Consider the following 23,047-nt stretch of genomic DNA (forward strand, 5'->3'; position numbering starts at 1 on the left):
TCAGATGAACAAGTTTACATTTCTTGCATCTCTTTTCAAGGCCCTCTTACACTCTTTTCAAAAGAACAGTTTAGCTCAAATGTAACCTCATTTAAGCAATGTATGAAGATATCTATAAAAGTTATGTATACTAGGAAGTGGTAAGCATCAGGTTCTCATTGCTAGGGAACATGCTGCCGCACTGCTTAAAAATACTGCCCTTTGCTTGTTATTACTGAATGAACTTCTTCAATCTTCCCAAACAGGTGTTACGGTGTTACAGTGATTTGTGTTTTCTCCAACAGCGCTAACTGCAGCAGCTACACCATTGGTTTCAATTTGGAATAGGCAGAAGTGTAGCATTATTATTTTCAGTCCAGAGGAACAAGTTACTTACCTTCGGTAACGCTTTTTCTGGTAGATACAGTATCTGCCTGTGGATTCCTCACTTTGTGAATATCCCCTTGCGTCAGCAACATTCGGAAATTCTTTCGTAGCTTCGCGCCGACGTGGGCGACGTCATAGAGGCACGGCATCGCGTGCGACTCCGCTAACGTCACCGACACCATATTAGGCCTACGCCGGCGTGATGACATCAGTTCCGCCCTTTTTTCCGTGCCTTCGAGGAACACGGACGGACCGATGACAGTAGATATGTACACAGTATACACAGTACACAAATGTCAAGATAATACACACACAGTGTGAAGCCAATGCAGGAAAACATCTAAAATAAAACATTTCCTTTGATAATAATATATATGTATACATTACATTACAATTACTCAGGTATAGAAGAGTGGACAACGGGGAGGCGGGTGGGTCAGTGAGGAATCCATAGGCAGATACTGTATCTACCAGAAAAAGCGTTACGGAAGGCAAGTAACTTGTTCTTCTGATAGATACATCTGCCAGTGGATTCCTCACCTTGTGAATAGATTCCCACAGCAGTCTCCACTCCCGGAGGAGGGTGTCCACTCTGCTATACCAAGAAATCTTGGAGGACAGAGCGCGCAAAGTGGCCATCCCTCCTCACCTCAAAATCCAAGCAGTAATGCTTCGCGAAAGTGTGGAGGGAGGCCCAAGTCGCGGCTCTGCAAATGTCCTCTACAGGCAGACCTCTAGAAAGAGCAGATGATGCAGACTTTGCTCTAGTAGAATGAGCCCTTATAGCCCCTGGAGGTTCCTTACCCGCCAGGGAGTAGCAGATCTTGATGCATAAAATTATCCATCTTGAGTGCGTGCGCTTGTGCACAGCCTTCCCCTTCCTGCAGCCAGCACATCCAACCAACAGCTGGTCATCCGAACTGAACTCTCTCGTCCTGTTCAGGTAAAAGCTCACGGCCCTCTTAGGGTCCAGGCGGTGAAGTCTCTCCTCCTCCTTGGACGGGTGAGGGGGAGGATAAAAGGTAGGGTGGGTAACGGACTGCCCCAGGTGGAAAGGAGTTACCACCTTCGGCAGAAAAGCAGCCCTGGTCCTGAGAACCATTTGATCAGCATGAATGGATAAAAACGGGGGCTTTGAACTAAGAGCTTGAAGCTCACTTACCCTCCTTGCCGAGGTAATTGGTACCAGAAAAAAAGTCTTGAAAGACAAAAGCCTCAAGGGACACTTGTGTAACGGCTCAAAAGACGAACCCATCAGGAAAGTAAGTACAAGGTTCAAGTCCCACTGAGGCACAATAAAAGGAGTAGGAGGAAATTTATTGGTAAGGCCCTTAATGAACCGTAAAACGATAGGTGACTTAAACAAAGAGGGCTGGTCCGGCAAACAAAGGAAGCCGATAAGGCCGACAAATAACCCTTAATAGTTGCCAACGCAAAACCCTGCTGGGCCAAGGAAAGAGCAAATTGAAGAATATTGGACAAACGAGCCCTTAAAGGGTCAACGGACTTCTCCCCACATCAAGCAACAAACTTAGACCATCTATAGGAATAAATGGACTTAGTGGAGTCACGCCTGGCTGACAAAATGACATCCACCACATGGTGTGGGAGAGAAAAGGAACTCAGGTTGCCCCGTTGAATCCCCAGGCATGAAGGCATGAAGTCTGGAGGTGGGGGTGTAGAACCTGCCCCTCCATCTGGGAAAGGAGATCTGCCCTGTGAGGGAGACGGAGCGGCGAGCACGAGGAGAGGTGGAGAAGATCTGTGTACCACACCCTTCTTGGCCAATCCGGGGCGATCAATATAACTTGGGCCCGGTCTTGGCGAACCTTCCTCAGAACCCGAGGAATCAAGGGTATGGGAGGGAACGCGTAAAGGAGTTGCGAGTCCCAACTCAACTGAAACGCGTCCCCCAAGGCTCCCTGCATCGGAAACTGGAGGCTGCAGAATGACGGGCAGTGAGAATTCTCGTGAGTGGCGAACAGATCCACCAGAGAAGTCCCACAAGTCCGAAAGACCTGATGAACTACCGCTGGATGGAGCCTCCACTCGTGGTCGGCGGAGAACTGCCGACTAAGACTGTCTGCACGAACGTTCAGAACTCTGGCCAGATGATTCGCCAACAGACAAATCTGATAGTCCTGAACCCAGGACCAGAGATGCAGAGCCTCTCTGCAGAGACACTGCGACCTCACTCCTCCCTGCTTGTTGACACACCACATCGTGGTCGTGTTGTCCGTCAGGCCTTGAACTGACTGCGAAGGGAAGGGAGGAAGGTCTTGAGTGCCAGACGTATCGACCGCAACTTGAACAATAAAAAAAAAAAAGATTAGGCCATTAAGCCTCTATAACAGTACTAAGACAATCTTTGTGGCAATGAAAGTGTTTGGAAGGTGGCACAGGTCTTGATAGCGTAAAGACAGGGTCACTGATTGGCACCATCGGGAGCATAGGATGAAATATGGGTTCAGAGGTTTGTACAAAATATCAAAATTGTGAAGGAGTGGGGAATCAGTGAGGAGAGAACTAGTTAATACAACTACTAAACATATCCATCTGATAAGCAAACGTACTGGGTAATTTCTAGTCGGTACAGCTGTTCTGCCAGAATACACTGATTCCTTACAGTGCAATAGTTAGTAATGCGTCAATCTGCTCTCTGGGGATGGGCGGTGAAAAGTACATTTTTTGGCACTGAGAGGGGGCTGGACACTTATGTAGCCTATGGAAAGCATGCAGACTTACGCAGGATATTCTGGCACTTTGTCTTTGATAGCAGGGAGGTCCCGCACATATTCGTTGTACAGCCATTTCACCTTAAAATGAAGGTTCATGTAGTCCGCGCTCTTACACAGGCGATTCTTTTCATGCTCTGTGGAGGAAAACAGAGAGCATTATTACAAATCCTTTATCGCCAGCTAGATCAGCTAGAATCCTACCACAGTGGCTGCTTAGTTCTGCCAGCTTCATTATTCTTTTACATCAGTTACTGCAAGGAGATCAAACTCCATTAGTCTGCACCCAGACCTACATTATGTAAAGCTTGGTAGGGGGCATCTCCTGAGGCTGATCCCAAGCCCTTTGCTTGGGATGCACTTTTGAATAGGTTCTCCAGAACAACTATGACTAGATAGTGATCTACTGCGTAGTGTGAAAGGTACTTTGACCACAGGGCCCTTCGACAAAAGATCCAAGCTTTGAAATGAAGATGACCAGCAGGTGAGCTCCTTATTAACTCAATTCTGATGGACTTTGTGCTAAAAGGAGTTTCACCAAGAAGATGCAGCATAGAAATGAAAGAGAGAAGAGGAATCAGAAAAGAAAACAGACAGAAAAAAAGAGCAAAGGAAGAAAAAATAAAGCAGAAAAGAGGAAAGAGCAGTGAGAGAAAAAAAACGAGGCAAGATTCGATGTGTCAACTATATTAATTCTCGCCTCTCACTAGATACCCTCCTACCTCCTGGTATGGCTGGAATCTGCTTCTCAAAGCTGCTTGGAAGATGTGAGTAGTAAGATCGGCATATTTGTGACACTGCTTTCACTTACAGAATAGCCTTGGCCCCTTGATATATACCTCTCTAAAAAATAATGCTGTCCAGAGATTTTCGTTTTTGATTTGTATTTTCCTATCATTAGAGAAGTCATTTAGCTTGGGTGGGCATTGTTAATCTGAGCTGACATTTTCTGGTCGACATTTTAAAAAATGCCAGATGTGCTGCAGTGATGATGCAATATTCCAGGAACCAGGAGACCTATATAGTTCATTTTGGTGTCATAATGCAGGATTTGGGAGACAAGTACTCTTATAGAGACAGTAAATAACTCTTCAGAACAACAGTTCTGCTATTTCCCAAAATGGCGGCTCTATAATTATGTGTTTTAGCCATCATATTGGTAATTTATTTTGATATTGTTTTTGTTTCAGGTTTTCCGTTGATTCAAATACGTAAACATAAGCAAAGCAGGTGTTATCAGAGGATATTTACCTCCTTAAAGAGTGTTGCGAACTATAAAATCTCCTTCTAAAATAAAAATGTGTCATATGGCAAACTGATTCAAAAGAAAAGCTAACATCAACTGCGGCTGGACAGAATAGAGTTCGAGAGGCTGCATAAATACGGTAAGACTAAGTTCACATAAGATTGAAACCTGATGGGTGAAAAGGATTGAATATTTTATCACGGTAACAACAAGTGCTGCAATGGAAAAAACACTTGGAAAAAATTCATCAAAAAATAGCAGGAACCAGTGAACCACAAAAAAAATTAAAGTCTTCTGAGAAAGCAAAACCAACCAAACCGAATGCCCATCCACTTAGAAGATCGATGGCTACCCCTTGTCCATCTCCAACAACTGATCAGAAAGCAGAAGATCTTCAGTGTGTTATCTGTGGTTTAGCCAGAACAAGGGCCACAGGGATTGATGAAAGACTAAAGTACAGAGTATGTGAGTCTAAAAGGGCAAACATTTTTATCGGCAGCTAGTTTCTTCCAAGATGATTTCAGCCGAATAGCTTATCTAAACGATGAGGTGAATGTATTTGCAGCAGATTTGTATGCCCACCAAAACTGCAAGTGTGCATTCATTCAAAAATATGAATGTACAATGAGCTCCCAAGCAGCAACGTAACTAGCAGCCTTCAGCTAAGTTTGCACTCTTTGAAAAAGCAAATAATGTGTTAAAGCCACTAAAGTGCTGGCTATAGGTTCACAATTAGTGAGATCAGAGAGATAATGGTCAACCTTGATGAAACTGTATTGACCCATAATAATGAAATTTAGATTTTCCTGGTGAGAATGTACAATCAAGAAAATATGCTTTTCCTTTGGCAGACCCGTTAACCTTTCATGTTAGAGTCAGATTTGCCTAATTTCCACACAACCCTCATTTAAACACCACATCCATCCGCAGCAGGGGAGAGAAACTACAACCGTATATTTTTAAATATAGTGTGCAACTACGCGGATACATATATACAATTATAAAAATGTTCAATGCATATAAAAAGGATTATCAGTCTTTAAAAACATTAATTGGAAATGCAATCACATAAGAATTACAACAAGATATACATTTTGTACACAAGAATATAACAAATAAAAGACAAGACCATGAATGAGGAGAAAAAGTGAGTATCCACTAGACAATACACTTTGTCTTAAACCCAACCTATCCATGACCGATGAATTAAAAATGTTTCAACAGTTGTGCCAACCCACGTCACAGATTAGGAAGCTCAAGCGATAATGACCAAATTCGGCTTTTTCAGTCTAACAAAAAGAATGAGCCACTTACGCTGTTCGCCGCTGATTTGACTCTGAAGTTCTTGCTGCCAAAATAAGATCACAGGATGCAGTAAAATCAGTAGGAATGTGAGTTCAAAATCCTAGGCCATCCATAGAATAAGTGACCAAACAAGCTGGGACCAAAGGAAGAAAAGAATTGTCAGGAGATAATGTGTATATTAAAAAATATATATATTTAATTAAACATAGGTAAAAATCATATAGAGACTCAGGTGATAAGTCAAACTATATTATACAATAAAACAATGACATATTTAATTTTTGAACACAATACATCAAATACATTCATTAAAAAGCAAAAACATCATAGTAACAGTATGAATCCTGGCTAGTTTTGACAATTATATACAAAAAAGAGGTGTTTACTGAGACAACAATTGCACTTATAACAAAATAATTAAATGGACTCGACGCGCGTTTCGGCAGTAGAAGAACTGCCTTCTTCAGGAGTCTTTGATGGAACTCTGTAAAGAATATTATAGGAAACAAAGTTATACATAACAGTGCATATGTTCTTTTACAATTTTATTACACCTATCTAATCACATTTCTAATAATTCGTCTCATAAAAATAGACTTCGTAACAATTCTTTATCTAACCGGGAGGTCCAGACTTATTAATTGGTCACTTAGCGTCATATAATAGATTGATATATTTACAACATTAGTGCAGTACTCAGCTTAACATAAAGAACCGTGATATTGGTACAGTTGATTGTCATAAACAACATTCATAAATAATTTCCCAATTAGAGACTCATGTTTTAAACTGATCCTACATGAAGTATTGTGATCTCAATTCTGAATCCATATATATCAAATCACTTACATGTCAAAAGAATCGATGATAACTTCTTTGTTATTTTTAGAAAGGAAAGCCAAAACCAGAAAAACAGGGCCACTTGATGGAGGTGATACCTGATATTAAACAGAAATTGTGATGATATAGACTGCATGATTGAAAGGGGCAGAGAACACCTTGAACACAATGGGTCAACTCAAGAACAATAGCCTAGTGCAACAATGTAGTCTCTGATGGGTGGGGGCGACAGGTTCATAAGTTTAATACACCTGTAGTTATCTGGGAAAGTACAGATCTGTTGATTTGATCATTGAGCGATGTATTCTTTATTTAACAAAAATGGCTAATCTTGTAGCTGAAAATTTTGATAAAGATGGAGCTATTTCCTATAGGTTCTTGTTGACATATATATAACAGGAAACAAATTAATGGGAGAGATATTCAGCCATTACGGATAATGATATAGAACCCGTTATTAGTTGGGCAGTATCCTAGGCGAGCAAATAAATGGATTTCCATAAAAAGAAGAGAAAGTTACCTAATGTTATCACTGCAAGGATATGGTGGCTCACTGTGGCGAGGTTGTTCCCTTCATGATAATGTTCAGTAGATGGTAAGTGGCAATCACTATAGGCAAGTATATAGAAAACATATATAAACTGATGCTGGATCATTCCTCTGTTTGTCGGTTATACATTGATAGCTATTATAGTGACACTATTAGGGCTGAAAGTGCTCAATTATTTGTAAGCTCGAGATTTACGAAAATTACCTTTAAGTTTGTAGTTGTTTGTCTTTCAATCGTGGTAGCCGTATCGAATTTTTTTAAAAACGCCCATGGCGTTGGAAAGGCTGAAAAATATAAATAATGGTGTAGCGAGCGTTAGTTACTACCTAAAAAAACGCTGGGTCAGAAAATGACAAGCGCTGGATTGTAATGGAAACCATCCTGTGATACTAAACGCTAAGCGTCAAAGAGATGGAGCTGTGGCCAAAGAATAGTTACCTTTAAAGAGATATCTAATTGCCGGCAGCAAGATGGTGCTGTTCCGCTTTGTAAAACGAGTCGGAATAGTCGCTGGATGTAACGCGGCTGAATTCCGAAAGTTGTTGGGTTACTGCAGATAAATATCAGATAGGCTAAGATTAGGTAAAGAGCCACATCTAAAAATTGCGTGGTTCCAGATATTTAAACTGGACACTATTCTCACCTTGATAAAAGAGAAGTATCACGGGCTGCAGGATGGTGCAGTTCCAGGCGGACGAAAAGTTGAATAGCTTCGCCGGGGTAAATGGGTGTGCGCTCTGCTAATGACTACTCTATTTAAACTATAATCTATTTTTCAGCCTTTCCAACGCCATGGGCTTTTTTTAAAAATTCGATACGGCTACCACGATTGAAAGACAAACAACTACAAACCTAAAGGTAAATTTCGTAAATCTCGAGTTTACAAGTCTTTGGCCACAGCTCCATCTCTTTGACGCTTAGCGTTTAGTATCACAGGATGGTTTCCATTACAATCCAGCGCTTGTCATTTTCTGACCCAGCGTTTTTTTAGGTAGTAACTAACGCTCGCTACACCATTATTTATATTTTTCAGCCTTTCCAACGCCATGGGCGTTTTTTTACAAATTCGATACGGCTACCACGATTGAAAGACAAACAACTACAAACTTAAAGGTAATTTTCGTAAATCTCGAGCTTACAAATAATTGAGCACTTTCAGCCCTAATAGTTTCACTATAATAGCTATCAATGTATAACCGACAAACAGAGGAATGATCCAGCATCAGTTTATATATGTTTTCTATATACTTGCCTATAGTGATTGCCACTTACCATCTACTGAACATTATCATGAAGGGAACAACCTCGCCACAGTGAGCCACCATATCCTTGCAGTGATAACATTAGGTAACTTTCTCTTCTTTTTATGGAAATCCATTTATTTGTTCGCCTAGGATACTGCCCAACTAATAACGGGTTCTATATCATTATCCGTAATGGCTGAATATCTCTCCCATTAATTTGTTTTCTGTTATATATATGTCAACAAGAACCTATAGGGAATAGCTCCATCTTTATCAAAATTTTCAGCTACAAGATTAGCCATTTTTGGTTAAATAAAGAATACATCGCTCAATGATCAAATCAACAGATCTGTACTTTCCCAGATAACTACAGGTGTATTCAACTTATGAACCTGTCGCCCCCACCCATCAGAGACTACATTATTGCACTAGGCTATTGTTCTTGAGTTGACCCATTGTGTTCAAGGTGTTCTCTGCCCCTTTCAATCATGCAGTCTATATCATCACAATTTCTGTTTAATATCAGGTATCACCTCCATCAAGTGGCCCTGTTTTTCTGGTTTTGGCTTTCCTTTCTAAAAATAACAAAGAAGTTATCATCGATTCTTTTGACATGTAAGTGATTTGATATATATGGATTCAGAATTGAGATCACAATACTTCATGTAGGATCAGTTTAAAACATGAGTCTCTAATTGGGAAATTATTTATGAATGTTGTTTATGACAATCAACTGTACCAATATCACGGTTCTTTATGTTAAGCTGAGTACTGCACTAATGTTGTAAATATATCAATCTATTATATGACGCTAAGTGACCAATTAATAAGTCTGGACCTCCCGGTTAGATAAAGAATTGTTACGAAGTCTATTTTTATGAGACGAATTATTAGAAATGTGATTAGATAGGTGTAATAAAATTGTAAAAGAACATATGCACTGTTATGTATAACTTTGTTTCCTATAATATTCTTTACAGAGTTCCATCAAAGACTCCTGAAGAAGGCAGTTCTTCTACTGCCGAAACGCGCGTCGAGTCCATTTAATTATTTTGTTATAAGTGCAATTGTTGTCTCAGTAAACACCTCTTTTTTGTATATAATTGTCAAAACTAGCCAGGATTCATACTGTTACTATGATGTTTTTGCTTTTTAATGAATGTATTTGATGTATTGTGTTCAAAAATTAAATGTCATTGTTTTATTGTATCATATAGTTTGACTTATCACCTGAGTCTCTATATGATTTTTACCTATGTTTAATTAAATATATATATTTTTTAATATACACATTATCTCCCGACAATTCTTTTCTTCCTTTGGTCCCAGCTTGTTTGGTCACTTATTCTATGGATGGCCTAGGATTTTGAACTCACATTGGTTTTCACCCTGCCCTAGGAATCTGTGTATTTTTGATACCCAGGGGGTCCTTGTTTTTTTCTCAATTGTAAAATCAGTAGGAACCATTTTGAGAAATGTCCTGAAAGATTTAGATTTTGGACTTACTGAAAAATGTTGTGATGCCCCGGATCTCTGCAAATCATGGGAGTCAACAAGAATGTCTGATGTTGTCTGAACACTTTTTACATCATTGTTTATTATCAGCAAAGCAAAAATTTTACAAACTATAGTCTTTAACCCCTTCCCTGCGGCACGAATTCCGCCGTAGCGCGGGGCGGCTAGGTGGCGGGCGCGGCGCTTATGACGGCTCCACACCATCATGAGTCACGGGCGACGTGTGCTCATGACGGTGTGGTGCCGTCATGACCCGCCCGCTCATTAATTCGCCCGCACAGGCGGGGATTAAGTGGCACGTGGGAGGAGCAGCAGTAGCATGACGGCGTGGAGCCGTCTTGAGCACGGAAAGGGTTAAGTTGGGAACAGAAGTCGACAACATTGAGGATGGCTTTGAAGATACAAGCAAAAAAGTGGAAGACAATCCTATGAACCAACAGGTTTATGCTGTGCAGATGTACGGTCTTTTCCAAATCATGTTTTATTATTTATATCACGGCAAAAAGAAAACTTGCCTACAAATGATTACCTCCCACGCAATCTATGACAAGTGCAAAAGTAGAAAGTGAATCACTTAAATTAATAATATTGGTGCATCAATAAGTTATAATGACATAATACGGAGCAGGAACTCGTTAGCAGTTCATGTTTTAAAATCTTGTGAATCTACTTCCAAATCACTTTACCAAGAAAGGATTTACAATTGCTGCTGTTGATGATTTTGAAGACAGATCTGGCTTGTCTGGAACATCCAGCACACATGATACTGCCATGATGCTTTTTTAAGAATGTACCAATGAAGTAGCTGCTGGAAAACAAGCTGTGTCAGCTGTAGGCATAAAAAAACGAAGCTGAAAAATTATAACCCAACTGTCTTGACAATGTGTGCAAAATCACCACAAGCCATCAACACATCCCTGTCTACCAGACGGTTTCAAAGTCCCTGAGGACATGGATCTTCTTCTACCTGATGCTGTGGTCCGCACAGCTGATTTAACTAAATTTAACATACTGCTTATTCGGGGCGGACTGAAGGATGAAGAAAAGCCAGTTCGTCCGTGGGCAGTAATTCATGCTCTAATCTCCCAGAATACTGTCCCACTGTAGAAAGTTGGGTTTTTACCAGAAATCCCATTTCCAGTCACAAACTACGCAACATTATATACAGCTATAGAAAAATGTGCGTGCTCAGCCTGAACACCAGCCTATCCTGCCAATTTTCTATGATGGTGTTTTACGTATTGTAGCTGACATTTTCATGAGCAATCCAGTAGAATTTGATGATCTTTCTCCAATAATGGGCATTTTCCACATTGAAAAAAGTTGGCTTGCGGTGTGCAGGAAGTTATCTCAGTGGATGTGGCAGAGACTATGCACTTATTGAGGCTGACATCTTTGGAAGCAAAACTGTCCAGTCAGTATGGAGCAGAACTCATGTTCATTTGTTAAAAGGTATGCTCATGGGAGGAGCTACGTCAGCAAGCAAGATGGCTGCTTAGGCTCCCGGCTCCGCCGACCTCCGTAACCCGCCACGATATCCTGTACGCTATCCTGCCTTTACGCCTAGTCTCTATGTGCATGAACTGTTCCACACTCCGATGGTGATATCCGGATATTTTTATCACCTTGTTTGACGAAGTTCCATCGTGTTGAAGTTTGCGGCCTACTCCAGCGGTGAAGCCGGGGCCTGGAGTACTTTCACAGCCGGGCTGTAGTGCAACAACATCGGCCAGGAGGATCGGGCTGGGTCCGGTCGACCGGAGTGGAGGCTTTAATTCAGCCCAAAATTGGCAGCGATAGTTTCCATCGCTCAGCATCGACCGAGGGGTGAGTCAGCTTGCTGCCGGCTGCGGGTGGGGGCCCCCGTCCCGCGGCCCCGGTTCGCGGTCCCCGGGGTTCGGTGGTTCGGGGTCTCTGGCCTGCGGCCTTCACCGGGTTGACCGTGGCTGCGGAGGAAGACTGGTCACCCCTCGCAATTGCACTTTCGTAGTCCTGTCTGTCCCCCCCGAAGATGCCAGATTCACCCGGGGAGATGATTGTGACTGATGTCGGGCTTGACACTATAAATCGAGCGGTGCATGAGCCATCACTGAGGTCAATACTGGCGGAACTTTGGGCATTTTGCTCACATGTGGATACTTTGGTGAGCAAATTGGACACGCGCTTATCTGCGATGCTCCGGATGGAACCGGGCCCGGCCCTATCGTTGGAACCGGAATCTACAGCCATTCCTACCGCGTCCATTTTGATTCCGTGCGAGAGCCCCGTGAGGAAACAAGTATTGGATCCATCGGATGGTGCCCTGGGGGATTGTGTTCTCGAGGATATCATGGTATTGCTGGACCTTCCACCATCACCGGCTTTGGAGATAACGTCAGGCACGCCCCCCCCCCCGGAGACTCTTGTCTGTGACTGCCTATTTCTTTTGTGGTCATCTTCTCCTTTCCTGGTGACGCTGCGACTCCTGTGCGAGACACATTGGGACTGTTCAACCAGGAGGGAGAGTCCGTCTGCGTCTACGGTTCCTGTGGACTCACTGCCTGCCGGTAGCCATGGACTGCTTTCTGATTACTCTCTGCCTCTTCATTGCTTCTTTGTGTGTCTTTGGGTCTCGCTGGGAGGGGTTCATGTTCTTGTTCGGAAGGGCCAAGGTTGAGATCGACTGGGTCGGGAATTGTTGGCATGGCGTTTATAAATGTTGGACTTGTAATTGTTTGCTCTGAGAGGCTGGGCGGTGTCACACGGTACCCTCTATGTTCATCTATATTGTTGTCTTAAACTTGTTTTCATAATGATAGGGGTGGCTGTCTCAGGCGGGGGGGTCTAAAAGGACCGGGAGCACACACGGATTATGCCCTCCTCCGTTCTTTCTCCTACCTTTGGGGTCTTAGTTATTAGGGGTGACAGGCACGCTGCTAGTGGGGTCAGGCTACAGCCATTTGCAGGGGTGCAGGGTGGGGGGTTGGAGGGGTGTTTTTTATTTTGCCTTTTTTACTTTCTATGGCCTTTCTTTCTTTCTTTCTTTCTTTCTTTCTTTCTTTTTTAAGGATCAGTATAACTATGAATCAACTGGACTCTTACTATGTGCTCGATTTTCGTGCTTATGCTTTTATGCTATCCTGACTCCTGGGTGGGCAGGCTCTGAGTGCCGGTGCATTATGGAATGTATATTTTGTTTTCTTTCGTACAGATCTCAATCCTGTTTTTTACCCTGCCCCCCGCATTCCGTTTGATTGTATAGCACCTGATCCTCTCTTATAAAATATAAAATGAAACCTTTGTCTCATCCTGGAACCCATCTGTGCATTCTAAATAAAATCCTTATCCTGAATCGCTGCCAGACGTCGGGATTGTCGGCTGATGAGCCATGTTGTACGGTGATATTGGAGATTTTAATTTTTTTAGCGGCCGGCCCCCGCGGTTGTAGGCCCATACTTGTATTTTTATTGAATGCTACAATAAAGGTTTTCCAAAAATAAAAGGTATGCTCACCATATCAGAGGCTATAGAGGCATTGCGTTGCAATGCTTTCTGGAACACGAATGACAAATTAGGTTTTGCATATCTTATCTCAGAAGTGAACAAGGCACAGGGTGCACTTCATTCAAAAGACATAATGCAAAGCCAGGCAATGTTCAATACACTCAGTTCATAATCAGAAAACCAAGTTCATAGAGTTTGTCAAACAATGTGAAGAAAAATCAGAACTTTGCAAGTACTAGGGAAATGTTTTACACATGATAGCTCTAGTGAACATCTTGGACCATGCTGATCAGGAATGTGATTGGGAGCTGCACGTGAAGACAGTGGAGACACTGGTTACTGTGTTTCACAAATTCGATTTCATAAACTGCCAGAGATTTGGGTCCTGGTATTTGGAAAGAGTTAAAAGCCAGAGGTGGAAAAACCAAACCTTTTCAGAATATTCATCCAGACAATTTGTGGTGAAAGACAGAGAGGGAAGGCTCAGTCCTGTGGCTCCAGATATGAAACTGGACCAGACTATCGAGAGATTTCTGAAAAGCTCCAAGGGAACTGTTGGGAAGACACGTCAAAGTGATTATGTTGATCAATGGCAGCTAGTTTACCATGAATTCTTTTCTATTTGCAATGTTTTCAGAGATTACAAATTGAAAATGAATGGACCATCGAGAAACAGTTCCTCACCACAAACTTGTGGGAAAGAGAGGGGAACGTTTTAATAAACATACTGACAGCCTTCTTCAATTCAAGCAGCAGCTAGGAAACTCCTTCGAAATGACTGCCTGTGCGACTACACAACTTCGTGACCAAACAATATGTGGATAACGATATAAAGGCACGTCTACTAGATGTCCTGGAACATAGATCGAAACTATACACAGACCTGAAGCAGGAGAAATTTTCATTGAAAGAGAAAAGGTTGTTTGACATATTCACTAAAGCTAAACTTCCATGTTTTCATTGCCATAGTAAGAGTTTCGTCAAACCAGCCAATACAAAACAGGTTACAAAAAAACAACTTTTGCAAGCACATAGAGCTATGAATGTAGCAAAAGAAAGAGGTGAATTTACAAGACCATTCTGTTGCATGATCTTTTTCCAACAACTCCTTATTTTATGAAAATGTTGCAACCAAACCAGTGAAGTACTTATTCGTACAAGAGCTTGAAAAGGGCTAAATGTCACAAATGTGAATGGTCAAGATTTCATCCATGCAAAACTTCGGAGATGTTATTCAAACTATTCTAGAGATATTAAAGTTAGTGTGCACCTTACAAGAACTTCACATTGTCTTTGACAGTTATCTTGAACTATCTGTCAAAGAATGTGAGAGAATCAGACTAATGTCTACAAGTGGAACAATTGACCTTGTATACATCAAAGATTTGACACCTATATCTATGAAACTTGATAAATTCTGAACATTAATATTAAACTAGATAAACTTTGAGATGTTACTTGCCCGAAATACTGCTGATGTTTCAGTGAACACTGAATTTCCAAATATTGCAAGTGGAATGATTGTTAATGAGGAGTTGGTGTCTGTAGAGATATATTCAAAAGGTATGGGTTATATTGTTCAAGAACTTAACAGCAAATTGAAGAATTCTGACTTTTGTGTTGTGCCACATGTCGAGTGGGCTGTTCCAAATGGTTCCAATCGATTAATTATACTGTCAAATGACACAGATGAAATTATTGTGCTACTTAGATTTGTTAAAATGTTCTTAGCTCAAGGATTGTCAGAGTTATTAATAATTTAGAAAACAGGAGAGAAGAGAGGCTTAATCCCGCTTTCTATTCTGTACAAGAAACTTAACCCAGACAAGTCCAGTGTTCTTATCAAGGCACATATTACGATTGATGACACTATGAGCAAAATTGGAACAAAGCTTGGAGCTTTAACTGCTAAACTTGTGAAGTTTCTAAAAGGATTTGCTGAGACATAAAATATATTATGCGTGTGTTGAAAACTAGTTCGGACTGTCACACATTTGATGATCTTCAGTACAGGGAGTTCGAGAAATCTGTCCTGCTTCGTGACTTTGCACCAATGTCATATTCTATATATGTCTCTTCTTCCTCTATTAAAGCCGTTACTTTGGAAACAGTGGAAGGGTTGTTCTGAGGAGTTATTTTTTTCTCATAAGACTACCTGAACCCCAAAACCTAAGATTTGACACCAAAATTAAGTATATTGGTCTCATTGCTCCTGAAATATCATCACTTCAACACATCCACAATTTTTAAAAAAATGCCGTCCAGAAACATTCAGCCCGGATCAATTTCTACCCAAGCTAAATTACTTCTCTAATGATGTAAAAACACAAATTAAAAACCAAAAATCTCTGGACAACAATTTTTACTAGGTATATCTGGGGTCTGGGATAAGAAGTTGGCGTCCTTGCCATTACACTGCCTTGGGAACTTTGCATAGCGCTCTGATTGTTTTTCGTGCAAACTCAGAAGTAGCAGGAAGATGCTGTGAATAAGAATAAGCCTACAGACTAAAGTAATAAAGTAAGGAAAAAGCTTAGCCTTACCAAACTGAACTTAAGGAAAATCCTTGAACGAGGGATCGATGCACCATAGTGGAAAACCGTGTAGAGCTGAGAAATGCATTAGGCATGCAGCTCCCTAATGCTTTTCACAAATGATAGGCAGTAATGAAGGCTACTGCCCATTAAACAAGTTGAACATGTTACTTCCCTTCAGTAACGCCTTATTTGGTAGAGACTATCTAGCTGCAGATTCCTGATCTTTGAATATCCGCATGCATCACATTGGATCTGAAAGATTTTCATGCAGCAGCCCTGCAGATTGGTACGGGGGGGTCACTCTGCTCCACGTCGACACCAGAAGTAACGAGTGCTTTGCCTATATAGGTGCCACCTGGGCGCACTCACGTCTGTTACATTTGCGACTTTCCATGCCAGGAGCCTAGAGCCACGATGAGAGCAGAATTTGTCCGCTCTGGTGTTCAGAGATCAAGGCAGATGCTGTACCACCAGGGAAATGCCATTCCAGCCATGTCCAAAGCATCTCACTAAAGGGTCCACAACCCTACCCCCATCCTGCTTGTTGCAGTACCACATGGCAGTGGTACTGTCCGTGAATACCTGCACCAGCCTTCCCTTGATTGAAGGAAGAAAGGCTTTTAATGTCAAGTGAATCGCCTGAAGTCCAACAGGTTCATGTGAAGCTGGGACTTAGCTGAAAACCAGAGTCCTCAGATATACACCTCTCCAAGAAGGCCACCCCACCAGGAATGATGCATGCGTCACCACCATTAGATCTGGTTAGGGAAGGGAGAAGGCTTGCTACTGATCCAATTGCAGTGTGATAGTCACCACTGCAGGTCTTTTGCAGTTCCCTCCGATATCTGGACCATGTCGGAGAGATTTCCCTGATGATGCGCCCACTGGGCCTTCAGGTCACACTGCAGAACCAGCTTATTCCAGTGTGCCTGAGTCAAAAGCTGGACACAGGAGGCCAAGAGGTCCAACAGCCTCAGGGTCAGTCTCACTGAAATCCAGAATAGAGACTGAAAAATTGGTATCATAGCCTGAATATCCAGGACTCACCTCTCCGGAGGATAGGCCCGAAACTGCACTGTGTGTAGAACAGCTCCAATGATAGGGAGTGTCTGAGGGAATCAGGTGTGATTTTGGCATGTTGATAGTGAACCCCAGAGATTGCAAGAGGTTGACCGTAGTCTAAAGGTGGATGGCAACTGCCTGGGTTGAGTTGGCCTCCACAGAGGAGTTGCAACCACCTTCATCAACTTGATGAACACCCTAGGGAATTAGTATGATAGAAAGGAATATCAGCAAACTCCGTACAAGCGCTCTTGGATCTAAAACCTCTTAGAAAGACCTGCCATCACACTCTCCGCCCTGAAGCATTTCTGGGTTCTTTCAGCTGTAGATGTAAAGATGACTGCCCCAGGAAAGTGAATACTCTAAAGGCACAGCCGCCCGCTAGCGTGTCTCTGCTACCCCCCTCCCGGGTTATTGAAGAGGGCCTCCTTATCAATGTAAGATCTGTTATCAAAAATAATATTGCCTTCAGGGACTTTATCTCCTTGAGGAAACCCTCCTGGGTGTTCATCACTGAAACCTGGGCTACGGATTCCTGAGGTCCCGACCTTGTAGATGCAATTACTAATGGCTATGCCCTGACAAGGATGGACAGAATTGGGCGAAGAGGTGGAGGGCTAGGAATACTACACAAAACCTTCTCCATCTGTCGTACTGAATGTCTTTCTATCCCATCAGATTCATTTCAGGCTTTGTATTTCTCCATTAACTCCACTCCCTCTGTCTCGTTTTCCGTCATCTTGTTTTATAGGCCGCCAGGTCCTAGATCTGCTATTAGCCAGGTCGTGACTAAGTTGCTAGAACCCTTCAGTGATAGGCCCAACATCACCCTTCTAGGTGACTTTAACTTTCAGCTGGAAAATATGAGCTCTGGTGACACCCTTTCATTGGTGGAAACTATGGACTCATGTGGCCTAATGCACAAGTTACTACTTGTGTAAAGATATATCTGTAAGAGACATTAGTTTGTGATAGATTCCTTACCTTAGAATATCCCCAGGCGTCAGACTGGATCCGGAAACTTTTGCGTAGCAGTACCCTTGCGCGTCGGTAGGCATCGTCTGCGGCTCCGCGTCCGTCGTCGGCGTCGTGGGCGCCGTGATGACGTTGTCGGAGTACTTAGACGCCGCCTCCGCGTGATGACGTCCGTTCTTAGACACAGCTTTTCCGCGCCAGAAGCGCAGAGCCATGCCAAAAACCAACACTGGTGCCATGAAACTAGGGCCCTGAAAGGGGATGACCTTAATCCTAGATATCGGTTCGCAGAACGGGGAGGATGGGTGCTTCGGTAAGGAATCTATCACTAACTAATGTCTCTTACAAATATATCGTTACACAAGTAGTAACTTGTGCATCTGAAAGAGACACGTTAGTGATAGATTCCTTACCTTAGAATAGATACCCCAGCAATACCAACCCCGTGGCGGTGGGTCTGCGAACCAATAATCACACCAGAAAGTCCTGGAGGACGGAACGGCCAAAGTAGCCATCCTTCCGGACTTGACTGTCTAGGCAATAATGTCGCGCAAACATGTGCAGCGAGGCCCACGTAGCCGCCTGGCAAATGTCCTGCAAGGGCACACCTCGGCCAAAAGCAGTTGTAGTGGCTGTGGCTCGAGTGGAATGAGCCCTCAGCCCAACAGGGGGTTCCTTCTTAGCCAAGGAGTAACACGCCTGGATGCACAAGATGATCCACTGGGAGATGGTCCGCTTGTGCACCGCTTTCCCTTTCTTAGCGCCTGCGTATCCAACAAAGAGTTGATCATCCACCCGGAACTGTTGTGTGCTATTCAAATAAAATGAGAGCGCACGTTTTGGGTCCAGACGGTGGAGCCTCTCTTCCTCTCTCGAAGGGGTGCGGAGGCGGAAAGAAGGTCGGCAAGGTGATGGATTGCCCAATGTGGAAGGCCGTGACTACCTTGGGTAGGAAGGAGTGCCTCGTTCGGAACACAACCTTGTCTGGATGGACTGAAAGGAAAGGAGACTTACAAGATAGAGCCTGGAGCTCACTCACTCTCCTGGCAGAGGTGATGGCTACCAGGAAGGCAGTCTTCAGAGTAAGGAGACGGAGAGGACAGTTGTGAAGTGGCTCAAAGGGAGCGCACATCAGAAACGTAAGAACCAGGTTCAAGTCCAACTGAGGCATCACGAAGGGAACAGGAGGGAACGTATGAGTGATGCCCTTCAGGAATCGATTAACGATAGGGGACTTGAACAAAGAAGGTTGATCAGGCAGCCTCAGAAAGGCTGAAAGAGCTGAGAGATAGCCCTTGACAGTGCCCAGAGCAGAGCCCTGCTGGGCAGGAGAGAGAAGAAAGAGGAGAACCTCAGAAAGAGGGGCATTAAGGGGATCCACAGCCTTTGCTGTGCACCATGCCACAAATCTATTCCACCTGCAGGTGTATAACGACTTTGTGGAGGGACGCCTGGCTGCCAGAATGATGTTACAGACTTCAGGAGGCAAGTTAAATGGCCTCACCTGTTGCCGCTCAATCTCCAAGCATGGAGGTGGAGACTGGACAGGTTCAGGTGGAGGACCGTCCCCTGCTGCTGCGACAGAAGGTCCTCCTGAAGAGGCAGACGAACCAGGGGATCGACTAACATACTGAGTAGCTCGGGATACCAGTACCTTCGTGCCCAGTCCGGAGCCACAAGGATGACTTGGGCCCGGTCGCGCTTGATCTCCTTCAGCACTCTGGGCAGAAGTGGTATAGGCGGAAAGGCGTACAACAGACCGCAACTCCACTCGCAACGAAAAGCGTCTCCGAGCGAGTGCCGCCTTGGAAATTCCAACGCGCAGAACTGATGACATTGCTGTGAGAAGTTGGCCTGATATATGATGCTCACTAGTTCTAGTGATCACCTTGTATCAGTCCAAACATCCCTTATGGTGATTGGTTGTAAGTCAACCTTATAGACCAGCTATCCTAGTAGCGTGGACAAAAGCAGTCTTTAGGCTAAACTCTGAATGGCATGTGAAGCCAGCTGTTTTACCACATATAACCCCTTGAATACCACATGAAAGGACACCACATAGATATTTATTAACTAACATACACCTATGAACTCTTTATGAGGTCAGAGGGCTAAGCACATGACAATACTTGAAAGGAAATACGAGTTTGCACAGTATTTACAGGAACGCCTGAGGGGCACAACAAACCATATACTAAATAAATGGAATGCGAAAGTCAATCAAAGGAATGGAGCTGTCCAGAGGCTGTAGAATCACTGGGACCACACTACCCTGACTGGAGGTAAGTAATAGGAGGCCCACAGAACGCGTGTGCAGAGTGTGAACTCACACGCGAGATGCGTACAATTGTCTATGGAAAGTACAGTTTAAAGAAAAGGTGAGTACGGACGTCCCTGACTAGGTAGGACTGAAACGACAATGGAACTGGACACAAGGATAGTGAAGCTACCCCTGAGCACCAAAATGCTCGTGTTACCTCACCCACAGGCTGCGGGTGCATAGGTGCGAAGTCGTGTCGGGTTCCGGCGTTGAAGTCTATGGAGCCTGGAGGAAAAGATGCTGCAGGCGGTCAGGAGGAAGATGTCCGGTGCAATCCAAGGGTGGATTGGTGAAGAGAGGAACCTGAAAGCAGAGGGGACAATGTTCAAAGTCACTAGCCAGTGACTGGAGTGGAACCAGGAGTGGAACCAGGTGTCGTCGTCGCGATCAGGTGAAGGTGGACGCTGGTCTCTGCAGCCACGTGGACCAGGTGGTGTCTTCGACGACCAGGATGGAGACACGAGCTGTTCCACGCAGGCTCTCGCTGTCGGCGGTGTCGTCTCCGGATTCGGTATCAACAGGCCTTGGCAAAGGCAACCCAGGCGGTGAGTGGAAACGGCGTCTGGAGTGGACCAGGAGGGTCCGGGGTGCTCCTCTTTTGGAAGGGAGCAAGGGCCAGTCTGGAGCAACCAGACCAGCAGCAAAGTTGTCGGTGTACTATAAGTACCCAGGGCATAGGTGTAACCAGGGCCTACCAGGGGTTGAAGCATGTATTATGCCACCTCTGGCTGGCCATCTAAAAAGACACAACTGGCTGCACGACAGCTGGGGCAAGGTGGTGTAATCACCCTTTGCTTTAGATATAGTTCCCTATATCTAAACCTAAAATGGACACATATATTCCTATCAGTCACTCCTATGGCAGGCCTTATCAATCCTGAAGGCAGAGTGCTTGGAATTATGTGAGATGGTGCTCTGGCATGAGCTGAGCCCGTTTGCAGCTTGCGGAACCAAGTCCTAATAGCTGTTCCATGATAACGTTATACCATATACTCTTAAGTGCATTATAATCCTCGCGGTTAAATGCTAACTTTGGTATAGCATTATCAAAACATGTCGAGTAAGGTGTCATATGAATTGGAATACTACCCCCTCGCCAATTCTGGCGTCGGGGGTAGCATTCTACCCTTCTAGAGGGACACGACATGTATGTAACAGTGAACCCCGGTTAAAGTTAACTCGAGCCTCAGCATCACAAAATGGATGCTGCCACCACAGACACAAGTCTGACCTCCTGCTGCTGGGAGTCCTTCCAGCGAGGGAGGCTTGGACAAAGGGTTTCCTGCCTTGGGAGGTGCTAGCACCACCCCAGACAGGATTTTGTGTATTAGGTAGGACAGGGCTGAAAGGAATGTAAATGTAAAGTATTTGTAGAGCGCACTGCTACCAAGCGGTTTCGTGGCGCTATTACTCATACCGCTGTGGAACCCTTCCTGGATTTCCCTGTGAAGTGTCCACTCCTGGGCACCCCCAGGGTGAAGCCAGGCATCCTAGCGCTGGTGGGGCCGTTGTGGAGATTAAGCAAGCTATTGCCCAGAGTTGCAGCGTGGGACCCATGATTGGAATAGGCACTGAGGCGAGAATATCAGGTCCGAGGAATTTTTGAGCCCGAGACCCGCCGAGGTGGGAATCGAACCCTGGTCCCGGGCCAGAGCTCTGCATCAAGGTCTGCCACTCTAACCATTGAGCCACACTTCTCCACAAGGAATGAGACATGCCTTGGGCACACAAGGTGTCCCTGTGCATACTCCGGTCTAAACCAGTTCCTGGGGCACTCCAGCCCCCAGAGCTGGCGCAAGACCGGACAAAGGAAAGGGGGTGTAACCACCCCCCTTCCTGGTCCCACCCAGAGGAGGGACCTAGTCGTAGTGCAGCCCCCTTTAGCTGAATAAAGGTAGGAGCTGGTCCCATTCCAAATTAGATTATCATGATCAACTCTACAAGAAGAAACTCTGGACTTCGACGTTCTGCTCCACAGAAGACTGAAGAAAATCTCCCTTGTGGGCAAGGAGTGTCCACCCTGCACAAGCAGGCACCATCAGTGTACAGCGTACAGCGGCTTCCCTTTGTCGTCTTCCTGCAAGGATCCAGACTTCAGAGCCCGACGAGACCCGGATTCCCAGACCTCTCCGACCTCTACCTACATCTCCAGCTCAGCTGAGACCCGTGGGTGCGACGAGACACGTGGGACCGGCCATCTTGAAAGAAGCAGCACTTTGCTCCAGCACGACTTCAGAGGCATCCTCGTCCAAGTGCTTTGGGGACTGAGAAGCCCCGACCCCGAGCAGCTCCTGCACCGAAGATCAGCCCTTCAGCATCCACGAGATCTGCGTGGGGCCCATCTGCCTGTTTGCTGCTCGACGCGTTGTCTGGTCACTTGCCGGCTGGCTAGTGACCTCCTAGACGACGAAACCCGACAACTTCACTGCTGGTCTGGTTGCTCCAGACTGGCCCTTGCTCCCTTCCAAAAGAGGAGGACCCCGGACCCTCCTGGTCCACTCCAGACGCCGTTTCCACTCACCGCGTGGGTTGCCTTTGCCAAGGCCTGTTGAACCCGAATCCGGAGACGACACCGCCGACAGCGAGAGCCTGCGTGGGACAGCTCGTGCCTCCATCCTGGTCGTCGAAGACACCACCTGGTCCACGTGGCTGCAGAGACAAGCGTCCACCTTCACCTGATCTCGACAACGACATCTGGTTCCACTCCTAGTTCCACTCCAGCACTGGCTAGTGACTTTGAACATTGTCCTCTCTGCTTTCAGGTTCTTCTCTTCACTGATCCACCCTTGGATCACACCGGACATCTTCCTCCTGACCGCCTGCAGCATCTTTTCCTCCAGGCTCCATAGACTTCAACGCTGGAACCCGA

At 44.6% G+C, this 23,047-nt stretch overlaps 1 protein-coding gene across 4 annotated transcripts in view; it reads right to left on the bottom strand.

Annotated features, from left to right (window-relative positions):
- The window catches only part of UNC13B (unc-13 homolog B), a 3,024,149-nt gene that overhangs the window by 622,966 nt on the left and 2,378,136 nt on the right, over positions 1-23,047 (bottom strand). For all 4 annotated transcript variants that reach the window (XM_086960243.1, XM_086960242.1, XM_086960241.1 and 1 more), the window contains one exon: positions 3,112-3,238. In XM_086960243.1, coding sequence (XP_086816369.1) covers positions 3,112-3,238 — 127 coding nt within the window. The remainder of the gene's footprint in view (positions 1-3,111; positions 3,239-23,047) is intronic.

The sequence above is a fragment of the Lissotriton vulgaris genome, chromosome 3_1 (genome assembly GCF_964263255.1).
Source record: "Lissotriton vulgaris chromosome 3_1, aLisVul1.2, whole genome shotgun sequence".
NCBI lineage: Eukaryota > Metazoa > Chordata > Amphibia > Caudata > Salamandridae > Lissotriton > Lissotriton vulgaris.